At 47.8% G+C, this 23,297-nt stretch overlaps 1 protein-coding gene across 4 annotated transcripts in view; it reads left to right on the forward strand.

Annotated features, from left to right (window-relative positions):
* The window catches only part of LOC140489335 (epidermal growth factor receptor kinase substrate 8-like protein 1), a 107,541-nt gene that overhangs the window by 78,538 nt on the left and 5,706 nt on the right, over nucleotides 1-23,297 (forward strand). For all 4 annotated transcript variants that reach the window (XM_072588777.1, XM_072588779.1, XM_072588778.1 and 1 more), the window contains 7 exons: nucleotides 3,065-3,209; nucleotides 10,024-10,064; nucleotides 12,628-12,724; nucleotides 14,124-14,261; nucleotides 16,149-16,275; nucleotides 20,491-20,671; nucleotides 22,303-22,435. In XM_072588777.1, the coding sequence (XP_072444878.1) occupies nucleotides 3,065-3,209; nucleotides 10,024-10,064; nucleotides 12,628-12,724; nucleotides 14,124-14,261; nucleotides 16,149-16,275; nucleotides 20,491-20,671; nucleotides 22,303-22,435 (862 nt within the window). The remainder of the gene's footprint in view (nucleotides 1-3,064; nucleotides 3,210-10,023; nucleotides 10,065-12,627; nucleotides 12,725-14,123; nucleotides 14,262-16,148; nucleotides 16,276-20,490; nucleotides 20,672-22,302; nucleotides 22,436-23,297) is intronic.

Consider the following 23,297-nt stretch of genomic DNA (forward strand, 5'->3'; position numbering starts at 1 on the left):
GAAAGTGCAAATGCAGTCCAATTGCCTTCACTGCCAACCCAGCACAGATATTCTGCATTGCTTCATTGTAATTCCTCATGCTGGCAATGTGAATGACCTGTTCAAACAGCCTGAAGGCTTTTACAAGGGCTCTTATTCCTTGCTGTGTGATTGCTGAAGAGCCTTAGACTGTGATCTCACTCAAAGACTCTTCTCAAAACTCACGGTGACCTCACTCTGGCGTGTCTCTGAAGAGGCTGTCCCATGCCTTCGTGCACTCCTCAACACATCCCCCTGGGCGCTGGCCTATGGGCAGTCCCCAACAATGGTTTGAGGTTAACTCTCCGCTTTGAAGACCATGTGGGTTTCAGACAGGGTTCTTCACTGAGTTGTTGGTCCTCCAGCAGCCTCTGTCGTTGCTTCTCTACTGTGAGTCTGCAGGGACAGCACGCAGAGTGTGTATCCCTGCGTCACAGAGCATCGACCTCTGCGTCCCGCAGTTGCTCTGGCTCAACCTCATCAAATAGAAACCATGGTCCCGTGTTCCGAATCGGAAGCATGGGTTACAGAAGGCACCTTGTGGGCAGCGTGTGCAGGGGAGCACAATGGCTGGTGGGATTGTCACTGGACTATCGATCCAGCAAATCAGCTCATGTTCTGGGGACCTGAGTTCAAATCCAACCACAGGAAATAGGGCAATTTTTAAAAAAAACGGAATTAAGGGTCTAATAATGAAACCGTTGCGGGAAAAACCGATCAGGTTCACTAACGTCCTTTAGGGATGGAATCTGCCATCCTTACCTGGCCTGGCCGACATGTGACCCTCTACCCACAGCAATTTGGTTGACCCTTAGCTGCCCTCTGGGTAATTGGGGATGGGTGATAAATGCTGGGCCTGGCCAGCGATGCCCTCATTCCGTGAGTGAGTGAAGCAGAAACGGGGCTGAGACTCCAGCCACTGAGGAAAGAGTTGGCAAGGAGGACCCTTCTCACCACTGGCCATGTTCTCTCTTCCCCGTCGGCAGCCTCAGTCGCATCGAGCAGAATGCAGACTCTCCTGACCTCTGCAATAAATGGATCCCAAGATAGCAACAGCAGTAAGCCATTCGGCCCATCGAGTCTGCCCACTATCCAATGTGATCATGGCTGATCCAAAACTTCCATGTATTGTACCCATGTACAGTAGCACTGCTGTCTCACAGCGCCAGGGACCCAGGTTTGATTCCCGCCTCAGGCGACTGTGTGGAGTTTGCACATTCGCCCCGTGTCTGTGTGGGTTTCCTCCCACAGTCCAGAGATGTGCAGGTTAGGGTGGATTGGCTACGGTGGTACTGCTGCCTCACAGCGCCAGGGACTCAGGTTCAATCCCAGTCTCAGGTGACTATCTGTGTGCAGTTTGCACATTCTCCCTGTGTCTGCGTGGGTTTCCTCCCACAATCCAAAGATATGCAGGTCAAGTGAATTGGCCATGCTAAATTGCCCATAGTGTTAGATGCATTAGCCAGGGGTAAATGTAGGGGAAAAGGTCTGGGCAGGTTCTCTTTGGAGGGTCAGTGTGGACTTGTTGGGTTGAAGGGCCTGCTTTCATACTGAACGGAATCTAACCTAAGTTGCTCATAGTGTCCATAAGGGCCAGTCAGACCCCCTCAAGATGTTTGAAGAAGGTAGCGCAGAACCTAACTTGCTCTTATTTTAAAGGCGGATGTAAAGTGATTATTCTGGGTGGGATGCAGCTGGTCAAACTACTCGGCTTTAAGTGAAACTGAATTGATTTAAACGCTATGGTTGAAACACAAACAAAAGAACACAGAATTTAAAAGAACAACTGTTGGAGAATGTAACTGAGCCGATACAGTAACGATTACTAATTAATTGCTCCAATACAGTAACATCCCATAAACACAACCCTTGACAAAAATGATAAATTCAAACACAGATTCCTACAGCCTGGAGGGAACAACATCCAGAGAGAGATCTCGGAGAATGTCAAAGGAGCTCATTACTGAAGCTTGCATCTCCCCTCGACTCACACATTGTGTGACTGCTGAGCCAAACCAAACTAAAATCCTGAACTGAGAGGACCGGCCTCTCCCCTTCCATTGTTAAACTAGACTCTTCGGCACCTCTGCCTTTAGGACTTCTCTTTCAAAAAAACCAAGGACAAAATAACCTTAAAGTGACAGCGTTGTCATGCCAGGGATGCACAGGCTTGGTAGGTTAGCCAAAGGAAATGCAGGTTATAGGGTGGGGAGTAGGGTCAGAATGGGATGCTCTTCAGAGGATTGATGTGACTCAAGGGACATTTTGGCTTGCTTCCACACTGAAACCTATGAATAATCTTATCCCCATGAACCCTGTGACCCAGAAATCTATCACCCTCGACCTTAAACATACTCAAAGATTGAGCTTCCACAGTCCTCGGTGGCACAGAATTCCAAACACTCGAAGTAAAACATTTCTCCACATCTTGCTCCTAATTGCCATCTTTCTTACGATTAACCGGATCCAAAACAGGAGAAACGTCTTATTCGCATCTACCCTATATATCCCTTCAAGTGTTTTGTCGGTTTTAGTGAAATCAGACACCAGTTATTTCTGTAATAGTCTTGTTTATTTGTATTGTACGTTTGGTGAGTCTAATTAGGAGGGATGACTGAGCCTTATGATCAGATCGATACCTAGTTTTCTACACATTAAGCAACTAAATACATCTTCATAAAGCATGACTAACCCTGTTGAATCTTTGAAGGTTTCTCCCTGCAAGTCTGTCTCTTATGTGACCCCCAACATCACAGTGAGAGGTCTTGCCCACAATGTTCCAGACATTTATCTTACCAAATCCTGACACTGCAAGTTGTCAAATGTGCCATCACATATGCCTGCCTCCTACCCAGTATCTCAGCAGTCTCTCTTTATATGTACCTCCAGACACTCAATCAGTACCCTCTCTTGACCTTAACCACACAAATGGCATGATGATGGTAGATGGCCCAGTACCCAGACCCCCTCACCCACTGCCTTTATTGGTGGGGTCCCATTGTCTTTTAGCCACAGAAAATAATCAGACCTTTTCCCTTTTGTCCAGAGTGGAATGGCCCGCCGAGCACTGGGGAGCACCGTACGATATCCAATTCCGATCAGGATGGCAGCCGGATGATCTGGATCCCAACGGAGCTCCATGGGAAGATCCCGTGGAACTGCAACACAAACACGAGTTGCTGCGGATGCAGGTAGGTCAGCGTTTGGTAACCGAGTATGTACGGTGGAAGAAGGGGACTGCCCATGGCCAGAGGAGCAGCAGGGTACTGGCAGAGGTTGCAAGGAGAGACTGGGGTGGGGGGGGGAGCTCACAGTCAAACATCCTCCTTCTGGGAGTACTCCTAGGCCTGAGCCAGCTTCCCATCTGCAGTACCAGTTCAGCCCTGGAGGGAGAATCACTCTGCTCAGCTTCGCCCATGCCCAAATGGTGCCAGGTGGTAGACGGTGCCACTAGTCAGCGAATCGTACAGGATGGAAGACGCTCTTCAGCCCATCGAGTATGTACTGCCAAAAATGTACTGCCACCTACTGGGGGAGGCACGGTGGCTCAATGGTTAGCACTGCTGCCTCACAAGATCGGGTTCAATTCCAGCCTCGGGTGACGTCTGTGTGTAGTTTGCAATTCTCCCCATGTTTGTGTGGGTTCCCTCTGGGTGCTCTGGTTTCCTCCCACAGCCCAAAGATGTGCAGGTTAGGATGGATTGACCATGGAAAATTGCCAGTAATGTTCAGGGATGTGTCAGTCAGGTGCATTAGTTAGGAGTAAATTGTACAGTAATGGGGTAGGGGTATGGGTCTGGGTGGGATACTCTTCGGAGAGTTGGTGTGGACTTGTTGGGCCAAATGGCCTGCTTCCACACTGTAGGGATTCTAAGTACATCAGTCCCACTTTCCAACACTAGGCCTATAGCCTTGAAAGTGATGACACGTCAAGGGCCCACCCAAGTCCCCTTTTGAAGGTTGTGAGGTTTCCCACCTCAACGTCCCTCCCCAGGAGTGCATTCCAGACCCCACCCAACACCCTCTGGTTGAAAACGATTTTCCTGAAATCCCCCTCTATACCACCTGCATGAAGAAAGACAAACATCGTTGAGCGATAAAGTGAACCCAAAAGCAATGGTTGTCAGGTGTCCTGGATTGGGCCTGTCCTTACTCAGGGTCACACTGTGTGTCCCCATGCCTCAAAGCGCACATGGACGCATGGGGAGAGTAGCCCTCCTTCCCATGGTCGCTCCGGCCCTACGAAGGCTTTCACGGCCTCACCAATGGCAGCTGCCATTCCCTGGGCCTCTGCAATTCCTCCTCAAAGCTGTCCAGCTCAATCTCCCTCTTTGAGATCCTTCCCAAAACTGTCTTCTTTGGTCAGGTCCACTGAGGTCTATATGCTGCTGTGACCTGAAACAGAGAAACATAGAAAATAGGAGCAGGAGTAGGCCATTCGGCCCTTCAAGCCTGCTCCGCCTCTCGCTACGATCATGGCTGATCATCCAACTCCTGTCGGAAGGATGTTGTGAGACCTGAAAGGCTTCGGAAAACATTTACAGGAATGTTGCCAGGGTTGGAGGATTTGAGCTACAGGGAGAGGCTGAACAGGCTGGGGCTGTTTTCCCTGGAGCGTCGGAGCCTGACGGGGTGACCTTGTAGAGGTTTACAAAATCATGAGGGACATGGATAGGGTAAATAGGCAAAGTCTTTTCCCTGGAGTGGGGGAGTCCAGAACTAGAGGGCATAGGTTTAGGGTGAGAGGGGAAAGATTTATAATAGACCTAAGAGGCAACTTTTTCACAAGAGGGTGGTACGTGTATGGAATGAGATGCCAGAGGATGTGGTGGAGGCTAGTACAATTGCAACATTTATAAGGCACCTGGATTGGTGTATGGATTTAGACGGATTTGGGGGCTGGGAGTGCGGTACTGGAAAAGCACAGCTGGTCAGGCAGCATCCGAGGAGCAGGAGAATCAAGATTTCAGGCAAAAGCCATTCATCAGGAATGAGGCTGGGAGCCTTGGGGGTGGAGAGATAAATGGGAGGGGGGTGGGGCTAGCTGATAGTGCGGTAGGTGGATGGAGGTGGGGATAAAGGTGATAGGTCAGAGAGGACGAGGGAGCAGATAGGTGGGAAGAAAGATGAACAGGTAGGACAGGTCATGAGGGTGGTGCTGAGCTGGAAGGTCGGAACTGGGATAAGGTCGGGGGAGGGGAGATGAGGAAACTGGTGAAAAGGGATATGGGCCGGGTGCTGGCAGGTGGGACTAGATTGGGTTGGGATATCATGGACAGGTTGGACCGAAGGGTCTGTTTCCGTGCTCGATGAACTCAGTCCTTGTGCCTACTTTAGCCCCATCCCCTTTGATCCCGTTAGCCCTAAGAACATCGTCCACGTTGATGTTTCTAATTTGCAACTGTGCGTTTAATTAATAAATTAATAAAGTCTCTAATTAATTAATATTAAATGTAAGACGTTCTTCAGGTTGAAACATATTCACTGGTTATTATGCACCAAGCGTAAACCCCTCCTTTTTAGGAACTGTTTTACACTCCCCTTTTGAATGGTTGTGAGTCAAAGCATCATGAGTTCAAGTCCCACATCGGACACTTGGATATCTAATACAACCTGAGACTCAGTGTCAGGAAGTGTTACACCGTCTTTGAAACGGTTTATTAAAGTGAGGCATCATATTTCTCCTGAGGAGGCCGTGAGTGATCACATGATATTGTGGAATATAATCAAGTCCAGACCAATCGCCTGGAGAGCATTCCTCTCGGACCCAACCCCCGAGTATCCTACATTTCCCATGGGCTAACCCACCCAGCCTGCACGTCCCTGGGCGATTTCCCATGGCCAATTTACCCTAACCTGCATATTTTGGACTGTGGGAGGGAACCAGAGCAAACCCACGGAGACATGAGGGGAATGTGTAAACTCCACTCAGACAGTCGCCCAAGGCTGGGATTGAACCCACATCCCTGGTGCTGCTAACCACTAAGCCACTGTGCCACCCATTCATCTATAAAGGAATCATAGAGTCCTTACAGTGTGGAAGCAGGCTATTCGGCCCATCAAGTCCACACCAACCCGATGAGAAGCATCCCACCCAGACTCACCCTGCAATTATTAAAAGGGAAATGAAGAACCTGTCCCTGGAAATTGACTTCGTGGCTGAGTATGTAATTGTAGGGATTGGACCCAGGTGGACCTTGTTGACTATGAGATCGATGATTGGGTTGTTATCCTGGACCAGTCAGGAAAGCCTTGGCTGACCAATGTAACCTGGAGATTTACTCAGGGAGAAACAAATCCTTGGGCGATGTTTTTGTACTGCTTGTGTTCTACAGGAATATATCAGGTTTTGAACATGTTTAGAAACTGTATCAATGAATGATATTACAGAATATATATATATATAAAACCATGAGATTAGAATCTCCTCAGTTGAGGACTGACTCTGAGGTGGCTGTGCACTGGTAAATAAAGGGTGACCTAGTGACAGGAGAAATTGTATAACCAGGAGATCACCAGGAGATCAGAATCTCCTCAGGTGAGAAAAAAATACAACTAGGAAATTAGAATCTCGTCAGTTGAGGACTGACTCCGAGCTGACTGGCCACTGCCAGTGTACTGTGCACGAGTAAATAAAGAGTGACTGGGTGATGGGATACCAGCATCTGTGCAGTTATTTCAGCGATTTTTCTGTATGCAAATTTGCTGCCACGTTCCCTTCCCAATGACTCGCCATTGAATCACTTTGAGATCTCTTGAGAAACACACTAGTTGGGATATAAATACAAGTTCTATTTTAGATTTTAAATTCACACAGAAATAAAGCTTTTCAGGGTAATCTGTTGTACACATTACGCTGATAGGTGTTTCTGAGGAACATCTGATGTAAATACAGAGGAAACTTAATTATCCGAATGTCGATTATCCGCATTTTGGATTATCCGAGCAAGATCTCAAGGTCTGGACGCTTGGCTAAACTTTGTCATCTGGCATTCGGTTGTCCGAACATTCGATTATCCGAACAGAATACTCCCCGCTCATGTTGTTCGGATAATCGAGGTTCGTCTGTACGAATTCCTTTTATCTTGAAAGAGCGATCCTCATTGTTTAGGGCTACAGTTCCAGTAATCCCCTTCAGGTGGCAGGACTGAGAAACCAGAGGCTCTTCAGCTCAGCACTGCCACCAGCTGGGGCTCAGTGGTAGTGTATCTCAATGTGGTAAGCATCAAGCTCACACTGTACCGGGGTCAAATCTGTACTTTCCAGTAAAGAACCTGACCACATTTAATAGTTTCATTTTAATAATCGTCTGAAAGCTATTGACAGAACTGATTAGTCTGGTACAAACTTAGCAGCTACAGAGGTGGGTAATGTTGGCATTGTGTCGCAGTCAAATTCACTGAGATCTTAAAATTCTGAACAATTAGTGGTTGGTCTCACTCAACTCAAAAGGTGTCACGTGGTATCAAAGTACATTCGATCTTAGATGGTACTTAAGGCAAGAGTGTGTCACAATTCACTCAGGGAGGCCCAGTTGCTGTGTTAACACGGACTTTGACCCCTGCAAGTTGTAGCCTGGAGTTAGAAAGAGTGTTGATAGAGGACTACAATTCCTTTGCAGGAGTCTCACCTCAAGCACGGATACACACCCTTCAGCCCAACCTGTCCATGACAGCTGGCTTTCCCAAACTAAACTGTTCCCATTTGTCTGCATTTGGCCCATATCCCTCCCAAACCCTCTAACCCACGCACCTGTCCAAATTCTTCTAAATGTATCTGCGTCTACAGCATCCTCTGGCAGCTCATTCCACCTACGAACCACCCTCTTTGTGAAAAGGTTTGCCCCTCAGGTCACTCTTGAATCTTTCACCTCTCACCTTAAACGTACACCCCCTAGTTTCGAGCTCCCCTACCCTGGGGCAAAGCCTGCCCTCTCTGCCTGCCATTGGAATGTTTGTCCACAGCAGAAACGCACATTCCTCAATTCTCAGGGCCTGGGACAGGACTTGAACTCAGTGCTTTGAGCTCAGCAGCAGAGATACTCCCACACTTGTGCCCATGACAGCTCCCGCCCAAAGTTAGGGGGTGGCAGGGACCAAATATATAAGATGGTAATTATTAAACCTGCCAACGAATTGTACAATGGTTAGAGAATGGATTGAGAGTGCTGCCACAGGCAGGGATGATAAATATTGATGATATAGTGAAGGGGAGGCTGGACAGACCAGTGAGAGAGAGGGGGAAATGAGAAAGCTGGAGAACCCTCCAACCACAAGGGATGAATGCAGATTTCTCCAGCTTCCTCATTTCCCCTCCCCCACCTTTTCTCAGTCCCAACCCTCAGACTCAGCACCGCCCTCTTGACCTGCAATCTTATTCCCGACCTCTCCGCCCCACCCCCTCTCCGGCCTATCACCCTCACCTTAACCTCCTTACACCTATCATATTCCCAACGCCCCTCCCCCAAGTTCCTCCTCCCTACCTTTTATCCTAGCCTTCTTGGCACACCCTCCTCATTCCTGAAGAAGGGTTTATGCCTGAAACGTCGATTCTCCTGCTCCTTTGATGCTGCCTGACCTGCTGCGCTTTTCCAGCAACACATTTTTAAGCTCCTTTAACAAGGCTGGGGTTTTTTTTCAGAGATTTTATAAACACAGAGACTCCGGGAGGTCTAGGTTTGAAGGGTTTTAGGGTCAATTTGATTATAGCTAACAGATATTGCCTCAGGCAGAAGGCTTTCAAGTTTAAACAAACAGTTGTACAATGAAAGGGGAGTGGCTAGTTCTCCCAGCTAGACAGCCAGGAGTATAATAACTCTTCAGACGCTGTGACATCCCATCACCAATCACCTTTTATTTACCAATGTACAGATTTTGACAATGGCACTGCCTCTCACCACGTCAGCGGTTTAATATGTCCCTGACTTTCACCCTTTTGTGTCAGCCAGGGATTCCTGATTGGAAGAAAGTGAGGATTGCAGATGCTGGAGAATCTGAGTCATAAAGTGTGCCGCTGGAAAAGCTCAACAGGTCAGGCAACGTCCAAGGAGCAGGAGAGTTGATGTTTCTGGCATAAGCTCTTCATCAGGATGAAAGGCGTCTGCTGGAAACGTGGGCTCCCCTGCTCCTTGGATGCTGCCTGACCGGCTGTGCTTTTCCAGCATCACATTCCCCGATTGGACCAGGTTAACAGCCCCAGTCAGGGAGCTCAGACTCTGCAAGGTACATCTGGCTGACCTCATTCCAACGTGGGAAGGCTATGGCCTTGTGGTGTTATCACTGGACAGTTAACCCTGAAACTCTGGGGACGTAGGTTCAAATCCCGCCAGAGCCATTGGTGGAATTTGACTTCAATAAATTTGTGGAATGAAGAGTTTAATAATGAGAATGAATTAATTGTCAATTGTTGGAGAAGCCCATCTGGTTCACTAATGTACTTTAGGGATGGGAAACTTCTGTCTGGCCTACATGTGACTCCAGACCCACAGAAATGTGATTGACTCTTAACTGCCCTATGACCAATAAATACTGGGCCTATCCAGAGATGCCCTCATCCTACAAATGAATAAATAAAATAAAATCACTAAACTTGCTGAAGGCATCTTCCAGTAGGCCTTAGACCTTCACCTCTCTTTACAACGTCCCAAAATAAAGGAAATACTGATAAAACACAGCAGGGTTTGCAGAGACAGTAACAGTGTTAAGGTTTTGAGTCTAATTCTTCAGATCTGAAGAGACAGTGTCAGCTCATAATGTTAAAATGTCTGTCTTGTCATTAAGATGCTGCCTGACCTGCAGATATTTCCAGCTTTCATTCTGGATATCCAGTATTCTGTAAATTTACTTTTGGTTTGAATTTCCAGACAAAACAGTCCAGAGTCCAAAATGTTAGATATATTATGTTGAGGCAAGTGTCTTTTTGACTGATAGTTGTCTGGTCAGCTCAGAGTGTGCTCAGCCCTGATGTTTACTGACTTTTTTAATCCTTATATCTGTTTTATTCCAGCAATCAGGTTCACAAACTGCCCCTGTCAAACAGAGCAATGGGTAAGTACCCTTTTAACTGAACACCTCAGCTGGAAACAGCAGAGCAACTTGTTGGCTCAGACTGACTTTGGGAATGTTAGCTTTACACGCGGAGTTTCTGTCTCCAAGTGTACTCTGGTGACAAGAGTGTCATTTATAAAGGGAAATAGCCAGTTCTGCTGTAAATGTGTGCTTCTTCAACGTGAGTTGGCAATTGAAGAATTTACGAGGAGAAAGTGAGGACTGCAGATGCTGGAGATCAGAGCTGAAAATGTGTTGCTGGAAAAGCGCAGCAGGTCAGGCAGCATCCAAGGAGCAGGAGAATCGACGTTTCGGGCATAAGCCCTTCATAAGAAGGGCTTATGCCCGAAACGTCGATTCTCCTGTTCCTTGGATGCTGCCTGACCTGCTGTGCTTTTCCAGCAGCACATTTTCAGCAATTGAAGAATTTAGACCTTTATTTGCAGGGAGTGACCTTTCCTTAACCTGTATTGGCTATAATGTGATTCCAGCCCCGTTGGTTTAAATCGGGCGGCTATTGTGTGATTTTTCTATTACGCGAGATTGCACGAGAACAGAACTATCGTGCTAGATCAGAACTATCGTGCTAGATCAGAATCGCCTGTGATCTGGGTGAAAGTGATTGTGGAGATGTCCAGATGAGGGAAAGGCCCTGGGGGACGCTTAAACCTTGGAGCTCCTGAACTGGCTTGTAGTTCCCACTAGGCCATGTACACAGACCCCTGAGGAAGGGTGACTCTGTTGAGAGGCCTCAGGGCCAGAGAGTTGGTTATCTTGGCTGTAGTGCTCCAGTATCGGCTGCCTTGAAATCTTCAAGCTCCCCACTTTGCAGCGCCCTGCTCCCCCTCGCCACCCCCGAGTTACAGCGAGGCCCACATTAGCCCCAGAGCCCTGTAACTGACTGTCCATAATGATGATGGAGCTCAATAAGTTCACTCACGTTCACAAACACCTGCTCCCCTCCCCCCCCCATCGCCAACTCCAGCATTGTGTACCACCATCCACCACAGGATTCACGCTGAGCTCCTTGGACAGCATCTTCCAAACCCATGACCACTCGATGGGCCGAAGGGTCTCTTTCTATGCTTTAATAGTCTCTGATTCTGTAACTCAGGACTTATTTGGCAGTGCCTTTCAAACTCACGGCCTGAACCCTCCCTCCCCACCCCCACCCCCCCCTCCCACTAAAGGGACAAGGGCAACAGATCCATGGGAACACCAAACCCTGCAAGTTCCCCTCCAAGTCACTCACCTTCCTGACTTGGAAATATATCGCCGTTCCTCACTGTCACTGGGTCAAATTTCTGAAATTCCCTCCCTAAGGGCATTGTGGGTCAACCCACATCAGATGGACTGCAGCGGTTCAAGGAGGCAGCTCACCCCCCCCCCCCCCCCCCTTCTCAAGGGGCAACTAGGGATGGGCAATAAATGCTGGGCCCAGCCAGCGAAACCCACATCCATGATTTTCTTAGGAAATGCCGCAGAGAGGGGTGGCAATCACTCAAGGTGGGTGCTGTCTAATACCCAGGCCCTTCTATTGACCAAAAGAACCACTGCTACAGGCAAAACTAAGTTGAGAAGAGACCATTCTTTCTTCTGATAGAGGGAACACTCAAAGTGCAAGCTTGCATGTGGGTTGGTGTTGAAGCAGAGACAGCACTGCTTACCACTATCCTGTAGGGTTAGCAGAGACTCAGTGGGCTGAATAGCTCGTAAGTGGCCAATCAAATCCTCCCTTAGTGCCAGCTCCACTTGTTCGTGATTGACGTCAGACTCTGATTTCACCTGCCATGCCAACCACCATGACCCACCCCTCCTCCCCACTGCCCCCTTACCTTACCATCCGAAACCAAGCTCCAAGCTCCAGGCCGTGTCCTGGCAAGCAGTTGCTAGGAGGGCAGGAAAATGCTTCATGGGCATCCTCAACGCGTCCCTCAGAAATGCCACCAACCCCATGAGGATTCAAACCAGCCACACTGAGAAACCAGCCCAGGTGCCTTCGTTCACGAGGTCTTGTGAATTGTTTCTTGCTGATCAGGAGTTTTCTTCTCAGCCTGCCTGTTCTGAAATACTTTCACTGGTTTGCAAAAGTCACAGGGTGGCTCATTCACTTGTAAGATCTCTATGACTTTATCAATTAAAAGCCTTCAGCAACTGCTGAACACATAGAGATAACCGTATCACACCTTAAACTTCAAGTGGCTTACTGTAGAGAATGGGGAGTGAGAACATGGCTAGTTGACGGTTTCTCTCTGTGTCTTGTTCTGACTCTGAAGCTGTTCCGAAAGCTGAGAATCAATCACTGGTCCATAGACCTTCTTGTTTGCTGACTGATGACCCATTTGTAAGCAGCTCCTTGAGCCCAGCTCGTCTGCAGACATTGCCGTGACCCATAACTGTGCAAACAGTGTTCACAGTGAGGATTGCATTTCTTGCTTTCAAACCATGTGGCAATCGTCAGATTTTAAAATATACTGTACACAGTTACTTCAGTCCACGACATTAAAAAAACGCAAATGCAAAAAAGGACGCAGTCTTGACAGTGTCAATCTTCTTCCTTCAGGACTCACAATGTGGGGAACAAACCGATGAAATGCAGTTACGACTTTGTGGCCCGGAACAGTAACGAGCTCTCTGTGTTGTCTGGAGACATGGTCGAGGTGAGTTCACCAGTTTGAGCCCTTTCAATGGAAGGGGCTGATAGAAGGAGGCCATTGAGCCCCTCTAGCTTCCCCCCACCTGCGCCCCTCCTCCAGGTTTAAGGTGAAAGGGGATTAGAAGTGCCCCAAGGGCAATGTTTCCACACAGAGGGTGGTGCGTGGATGGAATGAGCTGCCAGAGGAAGTGGTCGAGGCTGGTACAGTTACAACATCTGGATGGGTATATGAATAGGAAGGGTTTAGAGGGATATGGGCCAAATGCTGGCAAATGGGACTAGATTAATTTACAATATCTGGTGGGCATGGACAAGTTGGACCAAAGGGTGTGTTTCTGTGTCGCGCAACTCTGTGATTCTTAGATAGCTTCTGCTTACTGAGCACTGGCTGAGGAGATTGATGAAAGGAAAACATACTTTTTATTCATTCATGAGAATGAGGGTGTCACTGGCTAGGCCAACATTTATTGCCCATCTCTAATTGCCCAGAGGGCTTTTGCAAGTCAACCCCAGATTGGGGTTGACTAATGTCCTTTAGGGAAGGAAACTGCCATTCTTATTCGGTCTGGAGTCACATGTAGGCCAGACCAGGTAAGGACGGCCGTTTCCTTCCCTAAAGGACATTAATGAACTGGATGGGGTTTTACAACAACCAACAATGGATTCATGGTCTTCAATAGATTCTTAATTCTGGATTTTTATTGGATTCAAACTCCGCGGTGGGATTCGAACTGGGTCAAATATGATTATATTGTAATTAGCGAACGATTGAAGGAATCATGCCGTTATTCTTTAACATGGCACGAGGTGGCAAAGCAATATGTTGAGAAGCAGGTTGAACAGCCTACAGTGTTCAAATTGCATGGGCAAGCAGGCTTTTAAAAGGGCCGAGTGGCCTAATCCTATGACATATCATTGGAAGCGGGTTTGGTCATCCATTGGGAGAAAGAGAGGACTGCAGATGCTGGAGAGTCAGAGTCGGAAAGGGTGACGCTGGAAAAGCACAGCCGGTCGGGTAGCATCCAGGAGAGTCGGCTTTTCGGGCATAAGACCTTCATCATGAATATGGTCATCTATTGGTGCTGTATCACAGAGGAGGACGGTAAGGTCTTCCCTCTCATGACTAACCAACTGATTTGTTCTATCCCACTCACCCCTGGTCATGGGAGTCACTGGCGAGGCCAGAATGTATTGCCCATCCTTAATTACCCTTGAGAAGGTGGTGGTGAGCAGCCTTCCTGAATCGTATGTCCTATAGGTGTACCCACATTTCCGCTTAGGGAGTGAATTCCAGTGACATAGAAGGAGTGGTGACGTATTTCCGAGTCAGGATGGTGAGTGGCTCGGAGGGGAACTCACAAAAGGTGGCGTTCTATGCTTGATGTCGATCTTTCTCTCTCCAGGTGCTGGACAATTCCAAGCGGTGGTGGAAGGTGCAGAATCAGAGCGGGCAGGTTGGTTATGTCCCCTTCAATATCCTGGAGCCTGCTCCTGCCCAGGATGTCGTTGACAGTTCATCTGTATATGCAGAAGTGCACAAGGTAACAAACACCACAGCCAGACCTCTCAAACATATGGATGGTGATGGAATAGTGTGGGTTAGCTGGGCTTCAGGTTGGTTCCACAGGTCAGTGCAACATCGAGGGCTGAAGGGCCTGTACTGCACTGGAATGTTCTAGGTTCTAGAGCTGTTCTTATCCTGAGGCTTGTCTGGAAATTAGTCCCAAAAAAACTCTTCAGCATCTTTCTGTCTTTCTCCTGTATTTTGTCTCAGCTTTTCACTTTCCTCTTGATAGTTTTTGTTATGTCTAACCATCCAAATTGTCTGACAAAGTTGCATTCTCATCCAGGAATGGTTAGAATTTGGACTGCACATGCTGTTAAAGATTGACATCTCCTCATCGCAAACTCCCTCTGCTGGCACGTGTTTGGCTCAAACAGACAAACTGCATAAATAAAAACCAAAAGACCTGCAGATGCTGTAAATCGGAAACAAAAATAGAAATTGCTGGAAAAGCTCAGCAGGTCATTTGTGGAGAGAAAGCACAGTTAATCAGACCCTTCCTAATAAACCTGCGGTTTTCAATATACTGCAGTCCTCCACTTATAGAGTCATAGAGATGTATAGCATGGAAACAGACCCTTCGGTCCAACCTGTCCATGCTGACCAGATATCCAGAATCTGGTCTGCCAGAATCCAGCCCATATCCCTCCAAACCCTTCCTATTCATATACCCATCTAAATGCCTCTTAAATGTTGCAATTGTACCAGCCTACACCACTTCCTCTGGCAGCTCATTCCATACCCGGACCACCCTCTGTGTGAAAAGGTTGTCCCTTAGGTCTCATTATTTTCCCCTCTCACCCTAAACCTATGCCCTCTAGTTCTGGACTCCCACATCCCAGAGAAAAGGCTTTGTCTATTTACCCTATCCATGTCCCTCATAATTTTATAAACCTCTATAAAGTCACCCCTCAGCCTCCGACGCTCCTGGGAAAACAGCCCCAGCTTGTTCAGCCTCTCCCTGTAGCTCAAATCCTCCAACCCTGGCAACATCCTTGTAAATCTTTTCTTGAACCCTTTCAAGTTTCATAACATCTTTCCGATAGGAAGGAGACCGGAATTGCACGCAATATTCCAGCAGTGATGAGCCTCTGTTGATGTGACCTGTGTTCAGGGGACAACAGTGTTCTCTCGAAACTCACAGGTTTTTCTTCAAGTCCCACCTCTGGGGGAACATAGTGAGCTAAAATCTAGGCTGAACCTGCTCTGTCAGTATGGAGGAGGGAAGATTTTTATTTAGTAGAATGTTAAAGAGTAGCCCAGTAATAATTGGTGGAAGAAAGGGATTGTACAACACCATTGGCAGAAGAGCAAGGGCAACTCCCACCAAAGTAGTGGAAACCCTTAACCCCGACAACTATTCATTGCTGATTGTGGGATCCTGCTGTGCTCAAATTGGTGTTTGTCTACACTGCAACAGTGGCTATACCTCCAAGGGCCTTCCGTTGGCTCGGCAGCACTGCCCAAGGGCCGTGTAAGGCGCTATTTGAATGCGATCGCTTGCTTTCTTTTCATTCACGGGAACCAGCGTGAAAAATGCCGAGGAGCCTCCATTATCCAGCATTCAATTATCCAAATATCGGATTATCCGGCAAGACCGCAAGGTCCCGATGCTCGGCTAAACTATGTTGTCCGGCATTCGATCATCCGGAATTCCATTCACCAAACGAAATACTCGCTGCCCGTATCCTTGGATAATTGAGGTTCCTCTGGATTTTAAAAGAGGCATCGAAAAGCCGAGTTGGGAGGCTTGGATTGAATCTGCCAGCATTCCCGTGTGTTTGTGCTAACCCTGGGAGATTTCCGCCGCTGATTTCCCGACGTTCCAAAGCGACGGCACTCAGGGTTTTTTCGTGTGTTGCAGGGGAACCAACAAACTCCGAAAGGCACCCCACCCCCCACCCTCCCGAAAAGGGTGAGCCAACCCCATCCCGAACAGGTTGGCTGGGACTCGAACCTTGAGAATCTCGGCGTGACTCAAAAAGAGAGAGGTCAGTGACAAAGCATTCCTGGAATGACACCATTATCGCCTCGTTGCTTGTTTTTATTTTGTCATTTGGAATAAACCACTCCTGTCTTTATGTAATTCAACTCGCTGTGTTCCTGAGTAGAACTAGAATTTTGTACACCTCCTGTGTCACTGTAACTTTGTTGAGTCAGTTCTGCTATAAGTTTCAGGCCTGAACTCGCTGGAATTTCGAAGAATGAGGGGAGATCAAATTGATAAAAGGTGTGGTTAAAATAGACGTGCAGTGGATGCTTCCTCTTTGGGGGGGGGGGGGAGCATTCTAGGACGGGAGGTCATAATCTTAGGATAAGGCTTGGCAAAGTTAAACCAGAGTTGCAGAGAAACTTGTTCTACCAAAGGGCTGTGAATCTGTGGAATTCACTCCCCCGAAGTGCGGTGGATGTTGGGACAGGGAGTAACTTTAAGGAGGAGTTAGACAGATTTTTAATTGGCAATGGGTTGAAGGGATATGGGTCTATGTACATAGATCTTTGAAGGTTGCCACTCAGGTGGATAGAGTTTGTAAGAAGGCCTATGGAGTATTATCGTTCATTAGCAGAGGGATTGAATTCAAGAGTCGTGAGGTGATGTTGCAGCTGTACAGGACTTTGGTTAGGCCACAGTTGGAGTACTGTGTGCAGTTCTGGTCGCCTCACTTTAGGAAAGATGTGGAAGCTTTGGAGAGGGTGCAGAGAAGATTTACCAGGATGTTGCCTGGAATGGAGAGTAGGTCGTACGAGGATAGGTTGAGAGTTCTCGGCCTTTTCTCGTTGGAACGGCGAAGGATGAGGGGTGACTTGATAGAGGTTTATAAGATGATCAGAGGAATAGATAGAGTAGACAGTCAGAAACTTTTTCCCCGGGTACAACAGAGTGTTACAAGGGGACATAAATTTAAGGTGAAGCGTGGAAGGTATAGGGGAGATGTCAGGGGTGGGTTCTTTACCCAGAGAGTGGTGGGGGCATGGAATGCGCTGCCCAAGGGAGTGGTAGAGTCAGATTCATTGGCGACCTTTAAGCGGCATTTGGATAGGTACATGGATGGGTGCTTAATCTAGGATAGAAGTTCGGCACAACATCGTGGGCCGAAGGGCCTGTTCTGTGCTGTATTGTTCTATGTTCTATGTTCTAGAAGGGGGAAATGGGAATGAGGAGCAGGTCAGCCATGATTGAATGCCAGCACAGACTCAATGGGCTGAATGTTCTAATTCTGCAATATGAATTTATAAGCATGTTTCCTCAACACAAATTGGCTTGAATGCGATTGAAGAATTTAGGCCTTTGTTTGGAGGCTGTGAACTTGCCTTACTGTATTGGCTATAACACGATGCTGTTCCCCATTAGTTTAAAGGGCGTGGCTACTGAGCGATCTTGTTATGATGCAAGATCGCACGAGAACAGAACAAGCGCGTTGTACCAGAACGGACTTTGTACGGCCCTCTCTGTTCAATCACCCTCTGACCTGTGGGTCCTTGTATGTTATGATCTGATTAGATTTACATTACTTACAGTGTGGAAACAGGCCCTTCGGCCCAACAAGTCCACACCGACCCGCTGAAGCGCAACCCACCCAGACCCATTCCCCTACATTTACTCCTTCACCTAACACTACGGGCAATTTAGCGTGGCCAATTCACCCTAACCTGCACATTTTTGGACTGTGGGAGGAAACCAGAGGAAACCCACACAGACAACGTGCAAACTCCACACAGAGAATCGCCCGAGGCGGGAATTGAACTCAGGTCTCTGGTGCTGTGAAGCAGCAGTGCTAACCACTGTGCCACCGTGTGCACTGCTCGCAAAACAAAAACTTTTCACTGCACTTAGGTACATGTGATAATAATAAATTCAATCAAATCAGGAATTACAATTAGACTTATTGTCACATGTACTCCCATGAGTGCAGTGAAAAGTTTCCAAGTCAAAACTTACAGCGTCGCTGTAGCGACAAAGTGGCTGAGGGAGCTCAGTAGAAATTCTTAGGAAGAGAATTTAAAAACTTAAAAAATAAGAAGTGCAGCATTTTGACCTTCAAACTCATAGGAATAATTGAGAAAACTAAAGAAATAAAAAGTTGAGAACAACAATCCTTCCACCATCGTGTAGTAAAAAAGAACTGAGAAAAGAGAGAATTTAAGACCAAGTCTACGATTATAGGCTGTAGACTGAAGTTCCCACCCCCAATGGAATCCCAGGCTAGACCCCAAAGGGGTGAATAAATTAAACAGCAACATCTGACAAGTTACTGTTTCCATTTTTTTTTGAGGATTCCCAACTGCATTTATTAGCTGCCCGCAGTATCCCTTAAGAAGGTGGGAATGAGCTACTTTCTCGTACCCAGTCCTGGTCACCACAGGACCAGGAGGGTGTGATGTTTTGGACAGGGTACCGAGAAGGTTACCAGGATGTTCCCTGGTATGCGATGATGAAAGGTTGGACAGACTGGGTTTGATCTCACTGGAATGGAGAGGCTGAGGGGTGACCTGATAGAAGTTTGTAAAGTTGTGAATAGCAGAGGAAAGTGTGGGGCTTTTACCCAGGGTGGAGGGAATTACTAAGGGACAACAGTTCAAGGTTCAGGGTAGGGGGGAGGGGAGAGATGTGCGAGGCATGGTTTTCACACAGAGGGTGATGAGTGCTTGGAACGCGCTGCCAGAGGAGGGGGTGGGAACAGGCACAAATAACTGCATTCAAGTAGCACCTGGACGGATGCATGAATAAGAAGGAAATAGACAAGCACAGGTGGTGGCACAGTGGCTCAGTGGTTCGCACAGCTGCCTCACAGCACCGGGGACCCAGATTCGATTCCAGCCTCAGGCAACTGTCTGTGTGGAGTTTGCACATTCTCCCTGTGTCTGCGTGGGTTTCTCTGGGTGCTCTGGTTTCCTCTCACGCTCCAAAGACATTCAGGTTAGGGTGGATCGGCCATGATATATTGCTGAAAAATGTGTTGCTGGAAAAGCGCAGCAGGTCAGGCAGCATCCAAGGAGCAGGAGAATCGACGTTTCGGGCGTAAGCCCTTCTTCAGGATGCTGCCTGACCTGCTGCGCTTTTCCAGCAACACATTTTTCAGCTCTGATCTCCAGCATCTGCAGTCCTCACTTTCTCCTACATGATATATTGCCGCATGGTGTTCTGGGATGTGTAGGTTAGGTGCATTAGGCAGGGGTAAATGTAGGGGAATGGGTCTGGGTGGGTTACTCTTTGGAGGGTCGGTGTGGACTTGTTGGGCTGAATGGCCTGTTTCCACACTAATTCGAATTCTAATCCTAATGGATCCTGTAAGTGAAGATGGTATGGAAGGGCAGAATGTGCCAGCACATCTTGAAGGGCCTGCTCCTGTGCTATATTGTTCTTTGTTCTTGAACAGCTGCACCCACGAGTTCACTCTCTCTGCTGTTTGGGACGGATTCCCGAGACGTTAAACCAGTGACTGCGCAGGAACAGCGATTTAATTCCAAGTCAGGACGGTGCGCAGGTTAGAGGGGGTCTTGCAGGTAGCAGTGTTCACATGCGCCGTTATCCTTCCAGACGATCGAGGTTATGGGTTTGGAAGGTGCTGTCTAAGAAGCCTTGAGGAGTTGCTGCAGGGTATCCTGTAGATGGTGCGCACAGCTATCGCGAGAATAAGAAACAACAATGATGGGGGTAGACTGGAGTTAGTCTTCTTGGAGAGAGGAAAGCAGAGAGGAGATTTGGCGGATTGTTCAGAGTGGGCTGGACAGAGTAGATGGGGAGAAGCTGTTCCCGTTTGCACAAGGAACAAGGACGATGTGAGAAATAAGCTTTCTCTCCCAGTGAGTAGATAGGGTATGGAATGCACGGCCTGGTGGGGGCAGGTTCGAGTCTTATAGTGGAGCTTGGATGATAGCTTGCACTGAAATAATGGGCAAGGGGATGGGGGAAAGAAGACAGGAGATTGGCACGAGGTAATGATGCTCACTTAAAGAGCTGGTCTAGGCGTGATGGGCCCAAAGGCAGCCTTCTGCACCGTAACACTTTGGTGTGGTGGCGGTGAATGTGGTGACAAAGAGGGACTCCACTGTGACCTCAGTTGAGTTCAGTGAACAACACAGTTTGGGATTGAGTGTGGATTTGGTCTTGCTTAATAGAAAAAGTAGAGAGACCAACAAGTACAGCAATGTTTTCCAATGTTGTCTAACCAGGTCTAACCGAACATTGCATGTTGCTTCCTCAGAGCGTCATGCCCAGATTAACGTCATGAATGAAGAACTCTTATTGAGAATTGCCAATGGCAGAACAGCACAGCAAAAGTCCTTCCAGGTGCAGAAGACCCTTGACACCTCCGTCCCTCTGGACTACAATTCGTCCCCAAGTGAAGTCAAGACTTGGCTGGAGGCCAAAGGCTTCTCTCAAATGTAAGTCCAGATGGGGTGGGATGGCTCTCCCGGATGGGAGTTAAGGATTGATCTCTGGGGCACTGAACCACACCTGGTCCAACGTTCATCAATGCATCCAAGAAAATAGGAACAGGCAGTTGGGGAACACAGTTGGGTTTTGACTCAAAGGTCAAGGATCATCACTCTGGGTAAACAAGGAGTACACTCGCATGGCATGGGAAGGTGGGTTGTGGTGAAGATGAGTGCACCAGGTAGCTTATCACGAGAATGTGGGGGGCATGTGAGATTAAACATGAGCAAGTGGGCAGGCCATTTGGCCCACTGATCCTGGCCCACCATTCAATAAGGTCCACGGCTCATCTAATCATGTCCTCAAGTCTACTTGCCTGCCTCCATCAGGACCTTGACTCAAAAAGCACTGTCTAACTCAGTCTCAAATATATTCAATGGCTCTCTACTCACTGAGGGAGAGAATTCCAAAGGTGACCCTTTCAGAGATGAAATTCCTCCTCATCTCCATCTTAAGCATCTTATTCTGAAACTACGCTCCCTGCTTCTAAGGATACGGACTAGACCGTTTCAGACTGAGATAAGGAGAAATGTCCTTAGCCAGAACTGTGGAGGTGCTGGTGTTAGACTGAGGTGGACTTAGTTAAAAATCACACAAGCTGTTGTTTCCAAATGAACCTGATGGACTCTGACCTGGTGTTGTGTGATTTTTAACTTTGTTCACCCAGAAAGTGGGGGATTCTCTGCCACAGAAAGGGGTTGAGGACAAACCATTGAATGTTTACAAGGAGTTAGCTATCTCCTTGGTGAAAGGACCATTGAGCAGAGGGCATTAGTTTCAAGAAAGGAGCAGGAGATTTTGAGGAGATGTGAGGGAACCGGTTTCACTTGGATGGTAAGGGGAAACTGAAACTCACCGCCTGAAAGGATAGAGACCGAAACATGGGTAATGTTTCAGAAGAATTTAGATGTAGACTTACAAGGCGTACAAGATTAAGTGCTAAGGGCTGGAAAATGAGATTAGAATAGTTGGCTGGTTGTATTTGACTGGAACAGACTTGATGGGATGAAGGGTCTTTGTCTGGGTTGGGGACCTCTTACTGTAACCCTAGTTCTTACTGCTACAGGGATTAAAAATCCAAAAGCAGAAACAGGGACTGAGTTGGGTGATCAGCTATGATCATATTGAGGGCAAGTAGGCTTGAAGGGCAGAAGGGCCAACTCTGACTTTCTACGTTTCTACATAACGGGTGGAGGATGGTTTAATATCTAGCAGACTCCTTACTTTTAGAAAGGGGGATAAAATATGTAAATTTCAATCATTCCGAGTTTAACGATGTGAATCAGTTTACAATTGATGTGCGTCATTGCTCGATTGCTTGTGCCTGGTGTGGACTCAGCGAAAAGTAAGTAAAACGTCCAAAAAAGTTGGAATCCACAGCGCGAAACGTGGAGCAGACATTCCAAAGCACAAAGAAAGCCAACATGTTTTATCACTTCACGGGATGAGGGCGTCGCTGGACAGCCCAGCATTCATTGCCCGTCCCAAATTGCCCAGAGGGAAGTTAACAGTCGCGCCATTGAAACAAGTGGCATCCCTGCAAAGCTCTGAGCTCTCTGCCTCTCTCGGTCTCCCTCAGGACGGTGAATTCTCTCGGGATCCTCACTGGTGCCCAGCTCTTCTCCCTGCAGAAAGATGAACTACGATCGGTGAGCCCAGAGGAGGGCACCCGTGTCTACAGCCAGATAATGGTCCAGAAATCACTGCTTGAGGTAAGGGGATCTTGCTGAAAGCTCAAAGTGTTGGAGGGGAGTGTGTTGTCCATTCTGTGAAGGTTCGAGAGAGATAGAGTTGAAGAGTTTTTATCATCTCAGTGAGAAATGTTCCAAAAGTTGGGGGTGGGGTGAAGTCAATGACAACGGAAAGCAAACACTGTGATTAATTATTCCCTCAATCCTTCTCCATTTGCTGCAGTGTTTTGGGTTGGTGAGGGAAGCAGTGCTGTGTAGTTTTGCCTAGATATGGTGGCTCAGTGGTTAGCACTGCTGCCTTACAGCACCAGGGACTTGGGTTTGATTCCACATTTGGCTTTTTCTCCCCTGGAGGCTGAGGAGTGTCTTTATAGAGGTTAATAGAATCCTGAGGGGCATGAATAAGATGAATAACCAAGGTCTTTTTCCCAAGGGTAGACGAGCCCAGAACTAGAGAGCATAGGTTTAGGGTGAGAGGGGTAAAGATTTAAAAGGGAGCTGAGGGGGCAACCTTTTCACACAGAGAGTGGTACGTGTATGGAATGAGCTGCCAGGGGAAGTGGTGGAGGCTGGTACAATTACAGCATTTAAAATGCATCTGGATGGGTACATGAATAGGAAGAGTTTAGAGGGATATGGGCCAAGTGCTGGCAAATGGGACTGGGTAATTTAGGATATTTGGTCAACATGGATGAGTTGGACTGAAGGGTCTGTTTCTGTGCTGTCCATCTCTATGACTCTTTGTCTGTGTGGAGTTTGCACATTCTCCCCTGTGTCTGCGTGGGTTTCCTCCGGGCGCTGCGGTTTCCTCCGACAGTCCAAAGGTGTGCAGGTCAGGATGGATTGGCCATGGGAAATGCATGGGTAGGAGTCTGGGTCTGAG

This window comes from Chiloscyllium punctatum, chromosome 18, assembly GCF_047496795.1.
Source record: "Chiloscyllium punctatum isolate Juve2018m chromosome 18, sChiPun1.3, whole genome shotgun sequence".
Lineage (NCBI taxonomy): Eukaryota > Metazoa > Chordata > Chondrichthyes > Orectolobiformes > Hemiscylliidae > Chiloscyllium > Chiloscyllium punctatum.